The sequence below is a fragment of the Haematobia irritans genome, chromosome 1, assembly GCF_050003625.1.
Source record: "Haematobia irritans isolate KBUSLIRL chromosome 1, ASM5000362v1, whole genome shotgun sequence".
NCBI classification, from domain to species: domain Eukaryota; kingdom Metazoa; phylum Arthropoda; class Insecta; order Diptera; family Muscidae; genus Haematobia; species Haematobia irritans.
The window spans coordinates 248,742,811-248,759,608 of NC_134397.1; the positions used below are offsets into that span (position 1 = coordinate 248,742,811).

At 23.9% G+C, this 16,798-nt stretch overlaps 1 protein-coding gene across 1 annotated transcript in view; it reads right to left on the reverse strand.

Moving 5' to 3' along the window:
* Positions 1 to 16,798, reverse strand: part of LOC142235705 (uncharacterized) — a 450,997-nt gene that overhangs the window by 340,710 nt on the left and 93,489 nt on the right. Inside the window, exon 2 of the mRNA XM_075306966.1 lies at positions 11,125 to 12,514. Within this exon, the coding sequence (XP_075163081.1) occupies positions 11,125 to 11,484 (360 nt within the window). The 5' untranslated portion in view covers positions 11,485 to 12,514. The remainder of the gene's footprint in view (positions 1 to 11,124; positions 12,515 to 16,798) is intronic.

The following is a 16,798-nucleotide window of genomic DNA, read 5'->3' on the forward strand; positions in this document are numbered from 1 at the left end:
TATGTTTGTATATAAATATGAAACAGAGAGAGAGACATACAGAGAGGTCTTCATACTCTGAGAAAGATCCAGAGAGTCAAAACTAAGCCATAGAAAACGAGAAAATGTAATTTTAAAGCCTATACCTTGGCCCTTAACAAAGGGATGTACATAAACACTTGTTTCCTTGTAAACTCCTTTCAATTATAAAATACATTCAACTATTTTCATTAAATAGAAAATGAAATGGAACATAATGAAATGAAGCGTTACTATACGCTTTAATTAAACAACACTCACACATAGATAGATATTTCCAAAGATTTCCAACCTAAAAATTGACATAGACTATATTATGAAAAAAAGGACTTTTTTTTCTCCTTTTTATGGGAATAGGACATGAATGCTTTTGAAAGCCTTCAATGTGTAACACCTGCATTGTTACTATCTAATTGTCAATATGCTGATAAGAAAAGGTCTTCGTATCATGGAGTACCAAACAAGGGGGAAAAAGTAATTTTGAGAACAATAGAATATTTAACATATATATTTCTATTCACCTTAAAGCAATGCCCTTAAATTAAATTTTATAAAATTAATTTAAATCAGATGATATGATATACAAGCACAGCTAAAATTAATATTAAAATTAAGATGAAATGAAAAATAAAAAAAAAAAATAAAATAAAACAAGTAAAAGATTAAAAAATAAAATTTAAAAAAATTAAATTCGTTAAAATAAAAAATTTAATAAAAAATGTTAAACAACAAAAAAACATAAAAACCGACTAAAAATTATGCAATGTTTTAATGATAAAAAAAAAATAAAAATAAAAAACTACATCTTAGGCTCGAAAAAAGCCCAGCTCAAATTAATATTAAAATTAAGTTGAAATGAAAAAAAAAAACAAGTAAAAGATTAAAAAAATTAAATTCGTTAAAATAAAAAAATTAATAAAAAATGTTAAACAACAAAAAAACATAAAAACCGACTAAAAATTATGCAATGTTTTAATGATAAAAAAAATAAAAATAAAAAACTACAAACATAAACATCTTAGGCTCGAAAAAGATTTATTTTTTATTTAAAAATACAAAAACCATTAAACATAAAATAAACTATATTAAAAAATATCTTTGCCTTGCCTGCAGTAAGTAACACCTACACTGTTACTATAATATAATTGTCTAAATTTTAACTTAGATCAAATTAAAATTATAAAATTATAAAAAGTAAAAAACAAAATCATTATAAACTAAAAAAATAAAATCATCAAAGATACATAAAAAAACACAAAAATTATTAAAAAAAAAACTATTGAAAATTGAAATTATTATTTTTTTTTGTTTAAATGTAAGACATCATTTTTAAAAATTTTATTTTCAATATTTTATGTTTTATCAATTTTTTATGAAATAATGAATTACAATAGTTAAAATATTAAATTTAAAATAATTTTGAGAACAAAAAAATATTTAACAAATTTATACGGCCGTAAGTTCGGCCAGGTCGAATCTTATGTACCATGGATTGCATAGAAACTTCTACTAAAATTTTGACAAAATTTTCTATAGAAATCAAATTTTGGTAGACTATTTTTGGCGATATGGGCCAAATTTTTTGTGATTTTGGATCCGCTAAATATATATCTATAGACCGATATGGACCAATTTTGGCATTGTTGTTAGCGGTCATATACTAGCGCAATTTACCAAATTTCAACCGAATCGAATGAAATTTGCTTCTCTTTGAGGCTCCGCAAGACCAAATCTGAAGATCGGTTGATATGGGGGCTATATATAATTATGAACCGATATGGAACAATTTTTGTATGGTTGTTAGAGACCAAATACTAACACCACGTACGAAATTTCAACCGGATCGGATGAATTTTTGTTCTTCAGGCTCCGGAGGTCAAAGCTGGGGATTGGTTTATATGGAGGATATATATAATTATGAATCGATATGGACCAATTTTTGCATGGCTGTTAGAGACCATATACTAACACCATGTACCAAATCCCAACCGGATCGGATGAAATTTGTTGCTCTTAGAGGCTCCGCAAGCCAAATCTGGGGGTCCGTTTATATGGGGGCTATACGTAAAAGTGATCCGATATGGCCAATTTGCAATACCATCCGACCTACATCAATAACAATTACTTATGCCAAGTTTCAAGTCGATAGCTTGTTTCGTTCGGAAGTTAGCGTGATTTCAACAGACGGACGGACAGACGGACGGACGGACGGACATGCTTATATCAACTCCGAATTTCGTCACGACCCAGAATATATATACTTTATGGGGTCTTAGAGAAATATTTCGATGTGTTACAAACGGAATGACAAAGTTAATATACCCCCCATCCTATGGGGGAGTGTATAAAAACACAAAAATTATAAAAACATAAAAAAATAAACTATTGAAAATAAAAAATATTTTTTTTTTCATGTAATATATTATTTTTAAAAATTTTATTTTCTGTGTTCAATATTTTATTTTGTATATATTTTTTTTTAATAAATAAAAACAAAATTAAATTTAAAAATAAAAGATAACAATAAAATAACAAATAAAAACTATTCATTGAGAACAAAAGAATATTTATTTAATAAATGCTAAATTAAACAAGTATATACGGCCGTAAGTTCGGCCAGGCCGAATCTTATGTACCCTCCACCATGGATTGCGTAGAAACTTCTACGAAAGACTGTCATCTACAATCGAATTATTTGGGTTGCGATAACACTTGCCGATGGCAAGGTATCGTAAAACTTTTTAACACTGTCTTCTAAATTGTAAGTTAGCCCATACGGGGTATATATTAAACAAAAAAAGGCCGATTAAATACGTATATAATATAGTTTGACAAAATTTTCTATAGAAATGAAAACATGACAAAATTTTCTATAGAAATAAAATTTTGACAAAATTTTCTATAGAAGTAAAAACTTGACAAAATTTTCTATAGAAATAAAATGTTTACAAAATTTTCTATGGAAGTAAAATGTTGACAAAATTTTCTACAGAAATAAATTTTTTACAAAGTTTTCTATAAAAATAAAATTTTGACAAAACTTTCTATGGAAATAAAATTTTGACAAACATTTCTATAGAAATAAACGTTTGACAGAACTTTCTATAGAAATTAAATTTTGACACAACTTTCTATAGTAATAAAATTTGACAAAATTTTCTATGGAAATAAAGTTTTGTTAGATTATTTTTGGCGATATGGACCAATTTTTGTGTAATAAGTCATCGGCTATATATAACTAAAGACCGATATTGACCAATTTTTACATGGCTGTTAGAGGCCATATATTGACAAAATGTATCAAATTTCAACCGCATCGGATGACTTTTGCTATATATAATTATGGACCGATATGGACCAATTTTTGCATGGTTGTTAGATACCATATACTAACACCATGTACCAAATTTCAACTGGATCGGATGAATTTCGCTCCTCCAAGAGGCTCCTGAGTTCAAATCTGGGGATCGGTTTATATGGGAGCTATATATAATTATGAACCGATATGGACCAATTTTTGCATGGTTGTTAGAGACTATATACTAACATCACGTACTAAATTTCAATTGGATCGGATGAATTTTGCTCCTCCAAGAGGCTCCGGAGTTCAAATCTGGGGATCGGTTTATATGGGAGCTATATATAATTATGAACCGATATGGACCAATTTTTGCATGGTTGTTAGAGACCGTATACTAACATCAGGTACCACATTTCAACCGGATCGGATGAATTTTTCCCCTCCAAGAGGCTCCGGAGGTCAAATCTGGGGATCGGTTTATATGGGGGCTATATATAATTATGGACCGACATGGACCAATTTTTGCATGGGTGTTAGAGACCGTATACTAAAACCACGTACTAAATTTCAACCGGATCGGATGAATTTTGCTCCTCCAAGAGGCTCCGGAGGTCAAATCTGGGGATCGGTTTATATGGGAGCTATATATAATTATGGACCGATATGGACCAATTTTTGCATGGTTGTTAGAGGCCGTATACTAACATCAGGTACCAAATTTCAAACGGATCGGATGAATTTTGCTGCTCCGGGAGGCTCCCCAATCCAAATTTGGGGATCGGTTTATATGGGGGCTATACGTAAACGTGGTCCGATATGGCCGATTTTCAATACCATCCGACCTACATCAATAACAACTACTTGTGCCAAGTTTCAAGTCGATAGCTTGTTTCGTTCGGAAGTTAGCGTGATTTCCACAGACGGACGGACAGCCGGACAGACGGACAGACGGACGGACATGCTTAGATCGACTCAGAATTTCACCACGACCCAGAATATATATACTTTATGGGGTCTTAGAGCAATATTTCGATGTGTTACAAACGGAATGACAAAGTTAATATACCCCCATCCTATGGTGGAGGGTATAAAAAAAACATTAAATTAAATCCAAATAAAAACAAAATTAAAAAATAAAATAATAAAACATAATAAAAAAAATGAAATAAAAACTAATAAAAAATAAAATTATAAAACATACATTAAATACGAAATATGGAACATAAAAGTATTAGAAAATAAACATTTCTAGCTTCAAAAACATAGAATCTTTTAAAAATAAATAAAAATAAATTTAAAGCATTAAAAATAAAAGAATACAATTTTTAAAAATAAAGTATTAAAAAATTTAAAAATAAAAAATTATTTAGGGAACAATACAATAAAACGTATTTTATTTGTAAAAAATAACCTTAAGTCTGATAGCCTAATCCTATGGGAAAAATTTAGAAAATTAATTTAAAATTAAATTAAACATAAAAACCAAATTAAAATTAATAACTTAGAAATTTTGATTTTATTCGATCTTTCTTTTAGTCAATAGAAAATAATTACTCAAGCTTAAGATCGTTAATTTTCTAAAGTTAACAACTACAAAAATTAAAAAAAAAAAATAAATATAAATATTCATTTATATAACTTTCTGAATAAAGAAAAAAAATTATAAAAGAATAGGACCAAATATTAAAAAAAAAAATACTTTAAAAAAGAAAATAAAAGCTTTAAAAATAGAATATTAAAAAATTATTTGAATTGAAAATAGTTAAAATATTAAAATTAAAATAATTTTTTGTTTTATAAAAAATATATTTATATCGAATATTACAACAACTTCTTTCTTTGACCAAATGTACAGTCACTCTGCGCAAATTTTTGAGAGCAAAAAAATTTAGCTAAATATTTTCCAAAATTCTTATCCAGGTATTTGGAAAATGATCAGGGCAAAAGTCTTTGACACTCGCTTTAGTGTGACCATACCCTAAGTGGTAAACTCCTAAGTCTTCACACTTTATTTTCCCTTAGACTAGAATCTAAAACTACTTTGTCATCTGATTTGCTTTTTTTCTTGTTGATTCTTCAAGGCAAAACTAAATATTTCTTATTTGCCAAAAGATTTATATCCAAATGCCTTAAACTATTTCTTGTCAAAAATTTATTAACAAAAATTTGTGAAGGGAAAACTTATAAAAAGGGTGGACAATAAAAATAGAATTGATCCTTAGAGGATTCCAATGAAAAAAAAACCAAACAAAGATGAAGGCAAAACACCATGCTAGGAAAAATAATTCAAATATTTTTTGGTTTGAATTTACTGTTCAGTCTTTGAAGCAAATAAACAAAAAACGACTACACTTAGTTTAGGGCTTAATTCAATCGCTAGGAAGGGTTTTTATGCCAAACTACATACATTTGATGCCAAGAGCCAACGACTATGGATAGAAAAGCAAAATAAAAAAAAAATAATAAATAAGTCTCCAGAGAAGGGAATAAAATAAAATTGTCGTGGCTAAGAATTTCAGCAATGCCAATGAACAACAACCATCCAAAAGTCATATGTTCGAAGAGTTATTAGATAGGTGGAAAAAGAAAATTGAAACGTGTGGATTTGAAGCGTATTTGGCTTTTCATCCCTGATGACTTGTGAGTGAAAAAAGAGTGTGGGTGTGTGTGTGTGCATTTGTTTCAGACAGCTAGAGGGTAGATAGAGGAAAAAACCCATGCGTAAATGGATGTATGTGTTAACGCCAAAGAAGCTAATAACTCTTAACAGACTGTCTTACTGACAGACAGACTGACGGACATGAAAGAAGGGCGTACTGTCCGCCCTATAACAAACTTGGAGCATTATAAGGGAGGAGGAATTAAGTTGAATTATATGCCAGAGATTAAGTTTTTGAGGCCTTATCTGTGCAGTTATACTTCAATGTGTGATAGCTCCTTTAGATTTAAGCTACGAAATATCCTTGGAGAGCAATTCAAGAGCATAAAATTGCTTCAATAAAATCTACCAAAATTTGGAGAATATTTTACCAAAAAAAAAAAACTACTAAACAAAGAAATGTTATTTTGTCAAACTTTATTCCTTTTGAAATGTTGTCCAAATTTTATTTCTATAGAAAATTTTTGTCCAAATTTTATTTCTATAGAAGATTTTGTCAAAATTTTATTTCTACAGAAATTTTGTCAAAATTTTATTTGTATAGAAAATTTTGTCAAAATTTTATTTCTATAGAAAATTTTGTCAAAATTTTATTTGTATAGAAAATTTTGTGGAAATTTTATTTCTATAGAAAATTTTGTCAAAATTTTATTTCTATTGAAAAAATTTGTCAAAATTTTATTTCCATAGAAAAATTTTGTCAAAATTGTATTTCTATATAAAATTTTAACAAAAATTTATTTCTATAGAAAATTTTGTCAAAAATTTATTTCTATAGAAAATTTTGTTAAAATGTTATTTCTATAGAAAATTTTGTCAAAATTTTATTTCTATAAAAAATTTTGTCAAAATTGTATTTCTATAGAAAATTTTGTAACAAATTTATTTCTATAGAAAATTTTGTCAAAATTTTATTTCTAAAGAAAATGCTGGTCAAAATTTTATTTCTATAAAAAATTTGGTCAAAATTCTATTTCTATAAAAATTTTTGTAAAAATTTTATTTCTATAGAAAAATTTTTCAAAATTTTATTTCTATAAAAAATTTTGTCAAAATTTTATTTCTACAGAAAATTTTGTCAAAATTTTATGTCCATAGAAAATGTTATCAAAATTTTATGTCCATAGAAAATGTTATCAAAATTTTATTTCTATAGAAAAGTTTGTCAAAATTTTATTTCTATAGAAAATTTTGTCAACATTTTATTTCTATAGAAAATTTTTGTCAAAATTTTATTTTTATAGAAAATTCGACAAAAATTTATTTCTATAGAAAATTTTGCAAGATTTCTATAGAAAATTCGACAAAAATTTATTTCTATAGAAAATTTTGCAAGATTTCTATAGAAAATTTTGTCAAAATTTTATTTCCATTGAAAATTTTATAAAAATGTTATTTCCATTGAAAATTTTGTCAAAATTTTATTTCTATAGAAAATTTTGTCAAAATGTTATTTCCATAGAAAATTTTGGCAAAATTTTATTTCTATAGAAAATGTTGGTTAAAATCTCATTTTAATAGAAAATTTTCTCAAAAATTTATTTCTATAGAAAATTTTGTCTATTTTGTTCTATTTCTATAGAAATTTTTGTAAACATTTTATTTCTACAGAAAATTTTGTCAAAATTTTATTTCTATTGAAAAATTTTGTCAAAATTTTATTTCCATAGAAAAATTTTGTCAAAATTGTATTTCTATAGAAAATTTTGGTCAAAATTTTATTTCTATAGAAAATTTTGTCAAAATTCCATTTCTATAGAAATTTTTGTCAAAATTGTCAAATGCAAAATTTTATTTCTATAGAAAATTTTGTCAAAATTTTATTGATACAGAAAATTGGTCAAAGTTTTATTTCTATAGAAAATTTTGTCAAAATTTTATTTCCATAGAAAAATTTTGTCAAAATTGTATTTCTATAGAAAATTTTGGTCAAAATTTTATTTCTATAGAAAATTTTGTCAAAATTCCATTTCTATAGAAATTTTTGTCAAAATTGTCAAATGCAAAATTGTATTTCTATAGAAAATTTTGTCAAAATTTTATTGATACAGAAAATTTTTTTCAAAATTATATTTCTATAAAATAGTTGGTCAAAGTTTTATTTCTATAGAAAATTTTATCAAAATTTTATTTCCATAGAAAATTTTGTCAAAAATTTATTTCTATAGAAAATTTTGTCAAAATCTTATTTCTATAAAAAATTTTGTCAACATTTTATTTCTATAGAAAATAGTGTCAAAATTTTACTTATATAGAAAATTTTGTCAAAATTTTATTTCTATAGAAAATTTTGGTCAAAATGTCATTTCAAAAGAAAATTTTGGTCAAAATTTTATTTCTATAGAAAATTTTGTCAAAATCCCATTTCTATAGAAATTTTTGTCACAAAAATAGAAAATAGTGTCAAAATTTTACTTATATAGAAAATTTTGTCAAAATTTTACTTATATAGAACATTTTGGTCAAAATTTTATATCTATAGAAAATTTTGGTCAAAATTTTGTTTTTATAGAAAATTTTGTCAAAATTTTATTTCTATAGAAAAGTTTGTCAAAATGTTATTTCTATAGAAAATGTTGGTCAAAATTTTATTTCTGTAGAAGATTTTGTCAAAAATTTATTTCTATAGAAAATTTTGTCAAAATTTTATTTCTTGCATTGTTGTTCTTTCTATTGCAGCTTAAAACCATACATTGACTAAACTGCAAGTGTAGCTTAACCAATAGAGGAAAAGAAGGTTTGTCAAATTTATTTGGCATTCTTTTCCTCTGTTGGTTAAGCTACACTTGTAGTTTAGTCAATGTATGGTTTTAAACTGCAATAAAAACAACAACAATGCTTAAAGAACAAAACCAACAATAACAAAACAAAAAGAATGGAAAATTTTATTTCTATATAGAAAATTTTGTCAAAATTTTATTTCTATAGAAAATTTTGTCAAAATTTTATTTCTATATAGAAAATTTTGTCAACATTTTATTTCTATAGAAAATTTTCTCAAAATTTTATTTCCATAGGAAATTTTGCCAAAATTTTATTTCTACAGAAATTTTGTCAAAATTTTATTTCTATAGAAAATTTTGTCAAAATTTTATTTCTATAGAAAATTTTGTCAAATTTTTATTCCTATAGAAAATGTTGTCAAAATTTTATTTCTATAGAAAATTTTGTCAAAATTTTTTTTCTATAGAAAATTTTGTCAAAATTTTATTTCTATAGAGAATTTTGTCAAAATTTTATTTCTATAGAAAATTTAGTCTAAATGTTATTTCTATAGAAAATTTTGACAAAATTTTATTTCTATAGAAAATTTTGACAAAATTTTATTTCTATAGAAAATTTTGACAAAATTTTATTTCTATAGAAAATTTTGACAAAATTTTATTTCTATAGAAAACTTTGCCAAAATTTTATTTCTACAGAATTTTTTTTCAAAATTATATTTCGATAAAAAATGTTGTCAACATTTTTATTTCTGGAGAAAATCTTGTACAAATTTTATTTTTATGTAGAAATTTCCATATAAAATTTTTGTCAAAATTTTATATTTATAGATAATATTGGTAAAAATTGTATTTCTATAGAAAATTTTGTCAACATTTTATTTCTATAGAAAATTTTGTCACAATTTTATTTCTATAGAAAATTTTTGCAATTTTTTTTATAGAAAATTTTTGCAAAATTTTATTTTATTTTATTTCTATAGAAAATTTTGTCAAAATTTTATTTCCATTGAAAATTTTATAAAAATGTTATTTCCATTGAAAATTTTGTCAAAATTTTATTTCCATAGAAAATTTTGTTTCTATAGAAAAAATTTTTCAAAATGTTATTTCCATAGAAAATTTTTGCAAAAATTTATTTCTATAGAAAATTTTACAAAATTTTATTTCTATAGAAAAGTTTGTCAAAATTTTATTTCTATAGAAAAATTTGTCAAAATTTTATTTCTATAGAAAATGGTGGTCAAAATTTTATTTCAATAGAAAATTTTGTCAAAATTTTATTTCTATAGAAAATGTTTGTCAAAATTTTATTTTTTATAGAAAATGTTTGTCAAAATTTTATTTTTTATAGAAAATATTGTAAAAATTTTATTTCTATAGAAAATTTTGTCAAAATTTTATTTCTATAGAAAATTTTGTCAAAATTTTATTTCTATAGAAAATTCTGTCAACATTTCCTAATCGAAGTTCTAAATAACTCCCGATCATCTGGCTATTACTATTAAGGAATTCACAAATTCATCCAAATTTTGACGAACTAGTCAGCTACCGAATAGCATTAGATCTATACCATATATTAGAGATAATATAACACTTAGGGGTTTGAAGATATGTCTGCTTAATAACTATAATGCTTTCCATTCTTCAGAATGCAGTAAAGGCCTTTAGGCTGACTCATTTCCTGCCTTCTTTTCACCATTGCAAAAGGAATTCTAATATATCGAAATCTTTACATGTGTTACTGCTGTCCCTTTTCGTAATTCAACAAAATTTTTCGAAAATTCTATCAGTGTCTATTCTCCCCAGAGAGACACGAGGGAGAGTTGATGTATGCATGCGAATGGCAGAGGCAAGAATACAAACTGTCAACCTAACAAGGACCCTTAGGAATTAAGTTTATAATAAAATTTATCACAAACTTATAGGTGTAGAGTATGAGGGGCTAGTGGAATTGGGATGATAACCAAAGTACACATTTGTTTCATGATGCTCTCATTTCATGAAGTTTCTAGATCGAATTAGAATACATTTTAGAATAAAGGATTTTATGATAATTTTGTGGAAGGTAATTTGTACGATGTGGATATTTCTAGTATTTTGAAAAAAATTTTCATTTTCAGAGAAAAGTCTCTAATAGAGTTTATTTTGCTTACTAATGTGGTAGTTTGCAATAAGGGAGATGCACCAACATTCGACACCAAAAACAGACAGGAGGTTTTGGACTTCACTTTGGACTCTCAGGAACCGAATGATAAGCTATCTGAGTGGGAGCATAGCTTCTCAGATCAGTTTCAAATTGGCTGTCCGTACTTATATTTTTCCATAAGGAAAAAACGATGTTTTAGTAGAAAATCCTAAATTTTATATTGCATATGGGTCTAAGATATACTTCATAAAAAAATATGAAATTCTTTACTTACCGGTGTCGAATATGGATGTGCGGTCAATCGTACTCCATCCGTTTCCAATTGTTCTCGTATTACAATATCCAAATCATTTGGAGGTGGTGTCACACATAGAATTTCCGCACTACCCGACAATGAATTCGGATCATTGAGCATAAAATACACCGAAGCGGCACCCTTTTCGCGTAACTGACGAATACTTTTCAAAAGTTTATGACGATGTGAGGGATTCTCCACACCAATGGCATCCAAATCGGGATCACCAACCTGTTTACATATCTCGAGGTCATCATAGCCATTGTCTAGGAAACTTTCCGCGTATTGACCCAAACCGAGGGCACGTAACCATTCGCAAACGATATTACTGACCGCCATGATGTTGATGATGATTGGGGGCTGGGGATGGGGGCTGTAATGGTGATTACGGATGCTTTTGCTTAATTTTGATTATAGCCCACTTTGGTGTAAGGGTGCGAAGGATAAGCTATTTGCGTTAATGTTTATATTCTTTTCACTTTTTATGGCTTTAGATTAAAATAAATAGAGGGGGGAGGGGTTCTTATTCACTATTTGTGTTGGTTTTATGGTTGGTTATACTGATGGTTTCTTTTTTTTTTTTGTGCTGCTTTTTATTTCTTCTTGTTTTCGTTGAGGATTAACGAGGTACTATTGCACTGTTGCTTGCATTTAATGTTAGCACACACCTACACACACACATTCACAAAACACTCACACTAAATGTACTACGATTAGTGTTGGGATTTGTTTTACTCACTAGTCCTCTCACAGTTATATCCTTCTTATAGAAATGCTGTTGTCTTTGGTTGTGGTTGTTTTGTTTTTGTTTCATTCACTACACTTTTATTCCACTCAATGTGACCAGGGACGAGGTCACCTACCGACAGTGGTTACGGCTGCCACTGTTGCCTGGGTGGTAGGTGGAAGGACCCTACCATGCAACTTTCTGCAAAGTCCTCTTCAGCCCTGCCCCACTAACCAGGGTAATTTTTATTCGAAGGCATCACGTGCGCTCTACCACTTGCTTTTGATGTTATTTTAACCGTTTTTCTATTGCAATTTTATATTTCGCATTTCACTTTTTTCCCATTGAGGTTTTTTTGTTTTTATTTTCTGTTGTTCCGTCGTTCATGTTTACGGTCGTTGTGTGTTTTTATTTTTCTCAATTTCTTTCAGTGGTATTTTCACTTGTTTTTTTTTTAAGTTTTTTGTTGTTGAATTTTGTAGTGAATTGAGTTTTTGCCACTTTTACCATTAACTCGTAGCTGCCTGGTTTGGCAAGTTGCTGATGTTAGTCCTTCCAAAAGTACATTTAGTTTATATTAAGTTTACACTCATTGTTGTTAATACTTTACTAATGCATGCATCTCTAACAATATGGGCTGTCCTGGAAAGATATAATGGAAAGTTATAAGGTAATAAATAAAATTTTAAGTAATTTGAAACTATTTGTTATAAAAAAAAAATTAAAATAAAAAAATATATATTTTTTAATGTTTAATTGCCAATTATTAATAAAAGTAATTTTTTCTTATTTAATTTTAATTGTTAAGTTATAAGGTAATAAATGAAATTTTAAGTAATTTAAAACTATTTTTTATAAAAAAAAAATTAAAATAAAAAATATATATTTTTTAATGTTTAATTGCCAATTATTAATAAAATTAATTTTTGTCTTTTTTTATTGTTAATTTTTAATTTTTAATTAAATTTTTAAATTTTAAATTTAAATCTTTCATTTTTAATTTTTAATTTTTAATTTTTAATTTTTAATTCTTAATTTTTAATTCTTAATTTTTAATTTTTAATTTTTAATTTTTAATTTTTAATTTTTAATTTTTAATTTTTAATTTTTAATTTTTAATTTTTAATTTTTAATTTTTAATTTTTAATTTTTAATTTTTAATTTTTAATTTTTAATTTTTAATTATTAATTTTTAATTTTTAATTTTTAATTTTTAATTTTTAATTTTTAATTTTTTATTTTTAATTTTTAATTTTTAATTTTTTATTTTTTATTTTTTATTTTTAATTTTTAATTTTTAATTGTTAATTGTTAATTGTTAATTGTTTTTAATTTTTAATTTTTTATTTTTTATTTTTTATTTTTAATTTTTAATTTTTAATTGTTAATTGTTAATTGTTAATTGTTAATTGTTAATTTGTAATTTGTAATTTGTAATTTGTAATTTGTACTTTGTAATATGTAATTTAATTTAGTTTAGTTTAGTTTAATTTAGTTTAGTTTAGTTTAGTTTAGTTTAGTTTAGTTTAGTTTAGTTTAGTTTAGTTTAGTTTAGTTTAGTTTAGTTTAGTTTAGTTTAGTTTAGTTTAGTTTAGTTTAGTTTAGTTTAGTTTAGTTTAGTTTAGTTTAGTTTAGTTTAGTTTAGTTTAGTTTAGTTTAGTTTAGTTTAGTTTAGTTTAGTTTAGTTTAGTTTAGTTTAGTTTAGTTTAGTTTAGTTTAGTTTAGTTTAGTTTAGTTTAGTTTAGTTTAGTTTAGTTTAGTTTAGTTTAGTTTAGTTTAGTTTAGTTTAGTTTAGTTTAGTTTAGTTTAGTTTAGTTTAGTTTAGTTTAGTTTAGTTTAGTTTAGTTTAGTTTAGTTTAGTTTAGTTTAGTTTAGTTTAGTTTAGTTTAGTTTAGTTTAGTTTAGTTTAGTTTAGTTTAGTTTAGTTTAGTTTAGTTTAGTTTAGTTTAGTTTAGTTTAGTTTAGTTTAGTTTAGTTTAGTTTAGTTTAGTTTAGTTTAGTTTAGTTTAGTTTAGTTTAGTTTAGTTTAGTTTAGTTTAGTTTAGTTTAGTTTAGTTTAGTTTAGTTTAGTTTAGTTTAGTTTAGTTTAGTTTAGTTTAGTTTAGTTTAGTTTAGTTTAGTTTAGTTTAGTTTAGTTTAGTTTAGTTTAGTTTAGTTTAGTTTAGTTTAGTTTAGTTTAGTTTAGTTTAGTTTAGTTTAGTTTAGTTTAGTTTAGTTTAGTTTAGTTTAGTTTAGTTTAGTTTAGTTTAGTTTAGTTTAGTTTAGTTTAGTTTAGTTTAGTTTAGTTTAGTTTAGTTTAGTTTAGTTTAGTTTAGTTTAGTTTAGTTTAGTTTAGTTTAGTTTAGTTTAGTTTAGTTTAGTTTAGTTTAGTTTAGTTTAGTTTAGTTTAGTTTAGTTTAGTTTAGTTTAGTTTAGTTTAGTTTAGTTTAGTTTAGTTTAGTTTAGTTTAGTTTAGTTTAGTTTAGTTTAGTTTAGTTTAGTTTAGTTTAGTTTAGTTTAGTTTAGTTTAGTTTAGTTTAGTTTAGTTTAGTTTAGTTTAGTTTAGTTTAGTTTAGTTTAGTTTAGTTTAGTTTAGTTTAGTTTAGTTTAGTTTAGTTTAGTTTAGTTTAGTTTAGTTTAGTTTAGTTTAGTTTAGTTTAGTTTAGTTTAGTTTAGTTTAGTTTAGTTTAGTTTAATTTAATTTAATTTAATTTAATTTAATTTAATTTAATTTAATTTAAATTAATTTAATTTAATTTAATTTAATTTAATTTAATTTAATTTAATTTAATTTAATTTAATTTAATTTAATTTAATTTAATTTAATTTAATTTAATTTAATTTAATTTAATTTAATTTAATTTAATTTAATTTAATTTAATTTAATTTAATTTAATTTAATTTAATTTAATTTAATTTAATTTAATTTAATTTAATTTAATTTAATTTAATTTAATTTAATTCAAATTAAATTTAATTTAGTTTTAAATTTAATTTAAAAATTTAAATTAATTTATTTCTATTATAGGTTTTATCCTATGACTGTCATTAATTAGAATTTGTAGATCTTTGTTGTATAGCCAAAAAATAGCTTTGCAATATAGCGTGAAAGAGAGAGAGAGGGCGCGTTTGTGTATGGATAAAATGAATGTTGTTATCGATGTGTTAGTTGCCTTACAGGTGCAACAGCAGCAGTAGCAGTACCATAAAACGTATAAATGGATGACTTTGAGCTAAAATGAATGAAATTAAAACACAACTAAAATGATGTTTTTTTTTTTGTTATTGTTGAGTTCCCCATAAAAGCTCGTGGGTTTGTATCGTTATTACTCTCGTGATTCGTTGATGGAGATATTGTAGTTTTTCGATGTAGTTGTCGTAGTCATTGTTGGTGTTGTTGTTGTTTTGTATGGCATTGCTGTTAAACTGAAAATTCCTACAAAACGGTAAACAAAGGAAGTTGATGAAAATTTAGAAAACACATGCAATTTCCGCTACTAACAACAAATCTCCGACACACACACACAAACAATTTACACATACATCCCCACTATGGAGGTATACAAATACACAGTTTTTTTTTATAATCTCTATAGGTGTGGGCAAAATGTATTGTTATTGGGGAAGGTGTAGTTTTATTAGGGGTTTGCTTTTATTGTTCGTTGAGGCTAAATAACACCCAACCAATTGCCAACTGCAATTTGCACGTAGAGAACGAAAGCGTAAAGGTAATAAGCGAAAATGTTTTTAAAGTTACCTAAGTATGAGAGCAGATTAAATGCTTGTAAATTTACAAATGCTTGTAATGTATTACTGGACAAACTAATATCCGTGTTGATGGCCGAGGGGGGTATTTATAGTTTTGTTATTACAAACAGTGCACTTTAACAGAGGGACTACATTGTATCGCGTTAATTAAAGAAATTCATAAAAATTAAAATGCACATTAAACAAATTGTAAAAATAAATTGTAAAAATAAAATGTAAAATGTAAACCAAAATAAAAATTAAAATTAAAAAAAAAATAAATTTAAATTAACGAAACGTAAGTTAAATTAAATTAAAGTACTTGAACTAAATTAAAATCAAAATTAAAATAAATTTAAAAACTAAAATTTAAATTTAAAACAAAATTAAAAATAAAATAAAATAAAATAAAATAAAATAAAATAAAATAAAATAAAACAAGATTAAAATTAAATTAAATTAAATTAAATTAAATTAAATTAAAATTAAAATTAAAATTAAAAGTAAAATTAAAATTAAAATTAAAATTAAAATTAAAATTAAAATTAAAATTAAAATTAAAATTAAAATTAAAATTAAAATTAAAATTAAAATTAAAATTAAAATTAAAATTAAAATTAAAATTAAAACTAAAATTAAAATTAAAATTAAAATTAAAATTAAAATTAAAATTAAAATTAAAATTAAAATTAAAATTAAAATTAAAATTAAAATTAAAATTAAAATTAAAATTAAAATTAAAATTAAAATTAAAATTAAAATTAAAATTAAAATTAAAATTAAAATTAAAATTAAAATTAAAATTAAAATTAAAAATAAAATAAAATAAAATAAAATAAAACAAGATTAAAATTAAATTAAAATTAAAATTAAATAAAATTAAATTAAAATTAAAATAATAAAATTTAATTTAAATTTGATTTTAATTCTATTTTTTTATTTTAATTTAATTTTATTTTAATTTTAATTTTTATTTTAGTTGTAAGTTTACATTTTAATTAAATTTAAAACAATTTTAAAATTTTTATTTTTATTTTAGTTTTAAATTTAAATTTTATTTAAATTTAAAACTATTAAAATTAATATTAAATTAAAATTAAAATTTTAAAATTAAAATTAAAAAATTAAATTTAAATAAAAATAAAATTTAAATTTAAAAAATAAAACTTATATAAAAACGAAAATTACAGTTAAAATTTC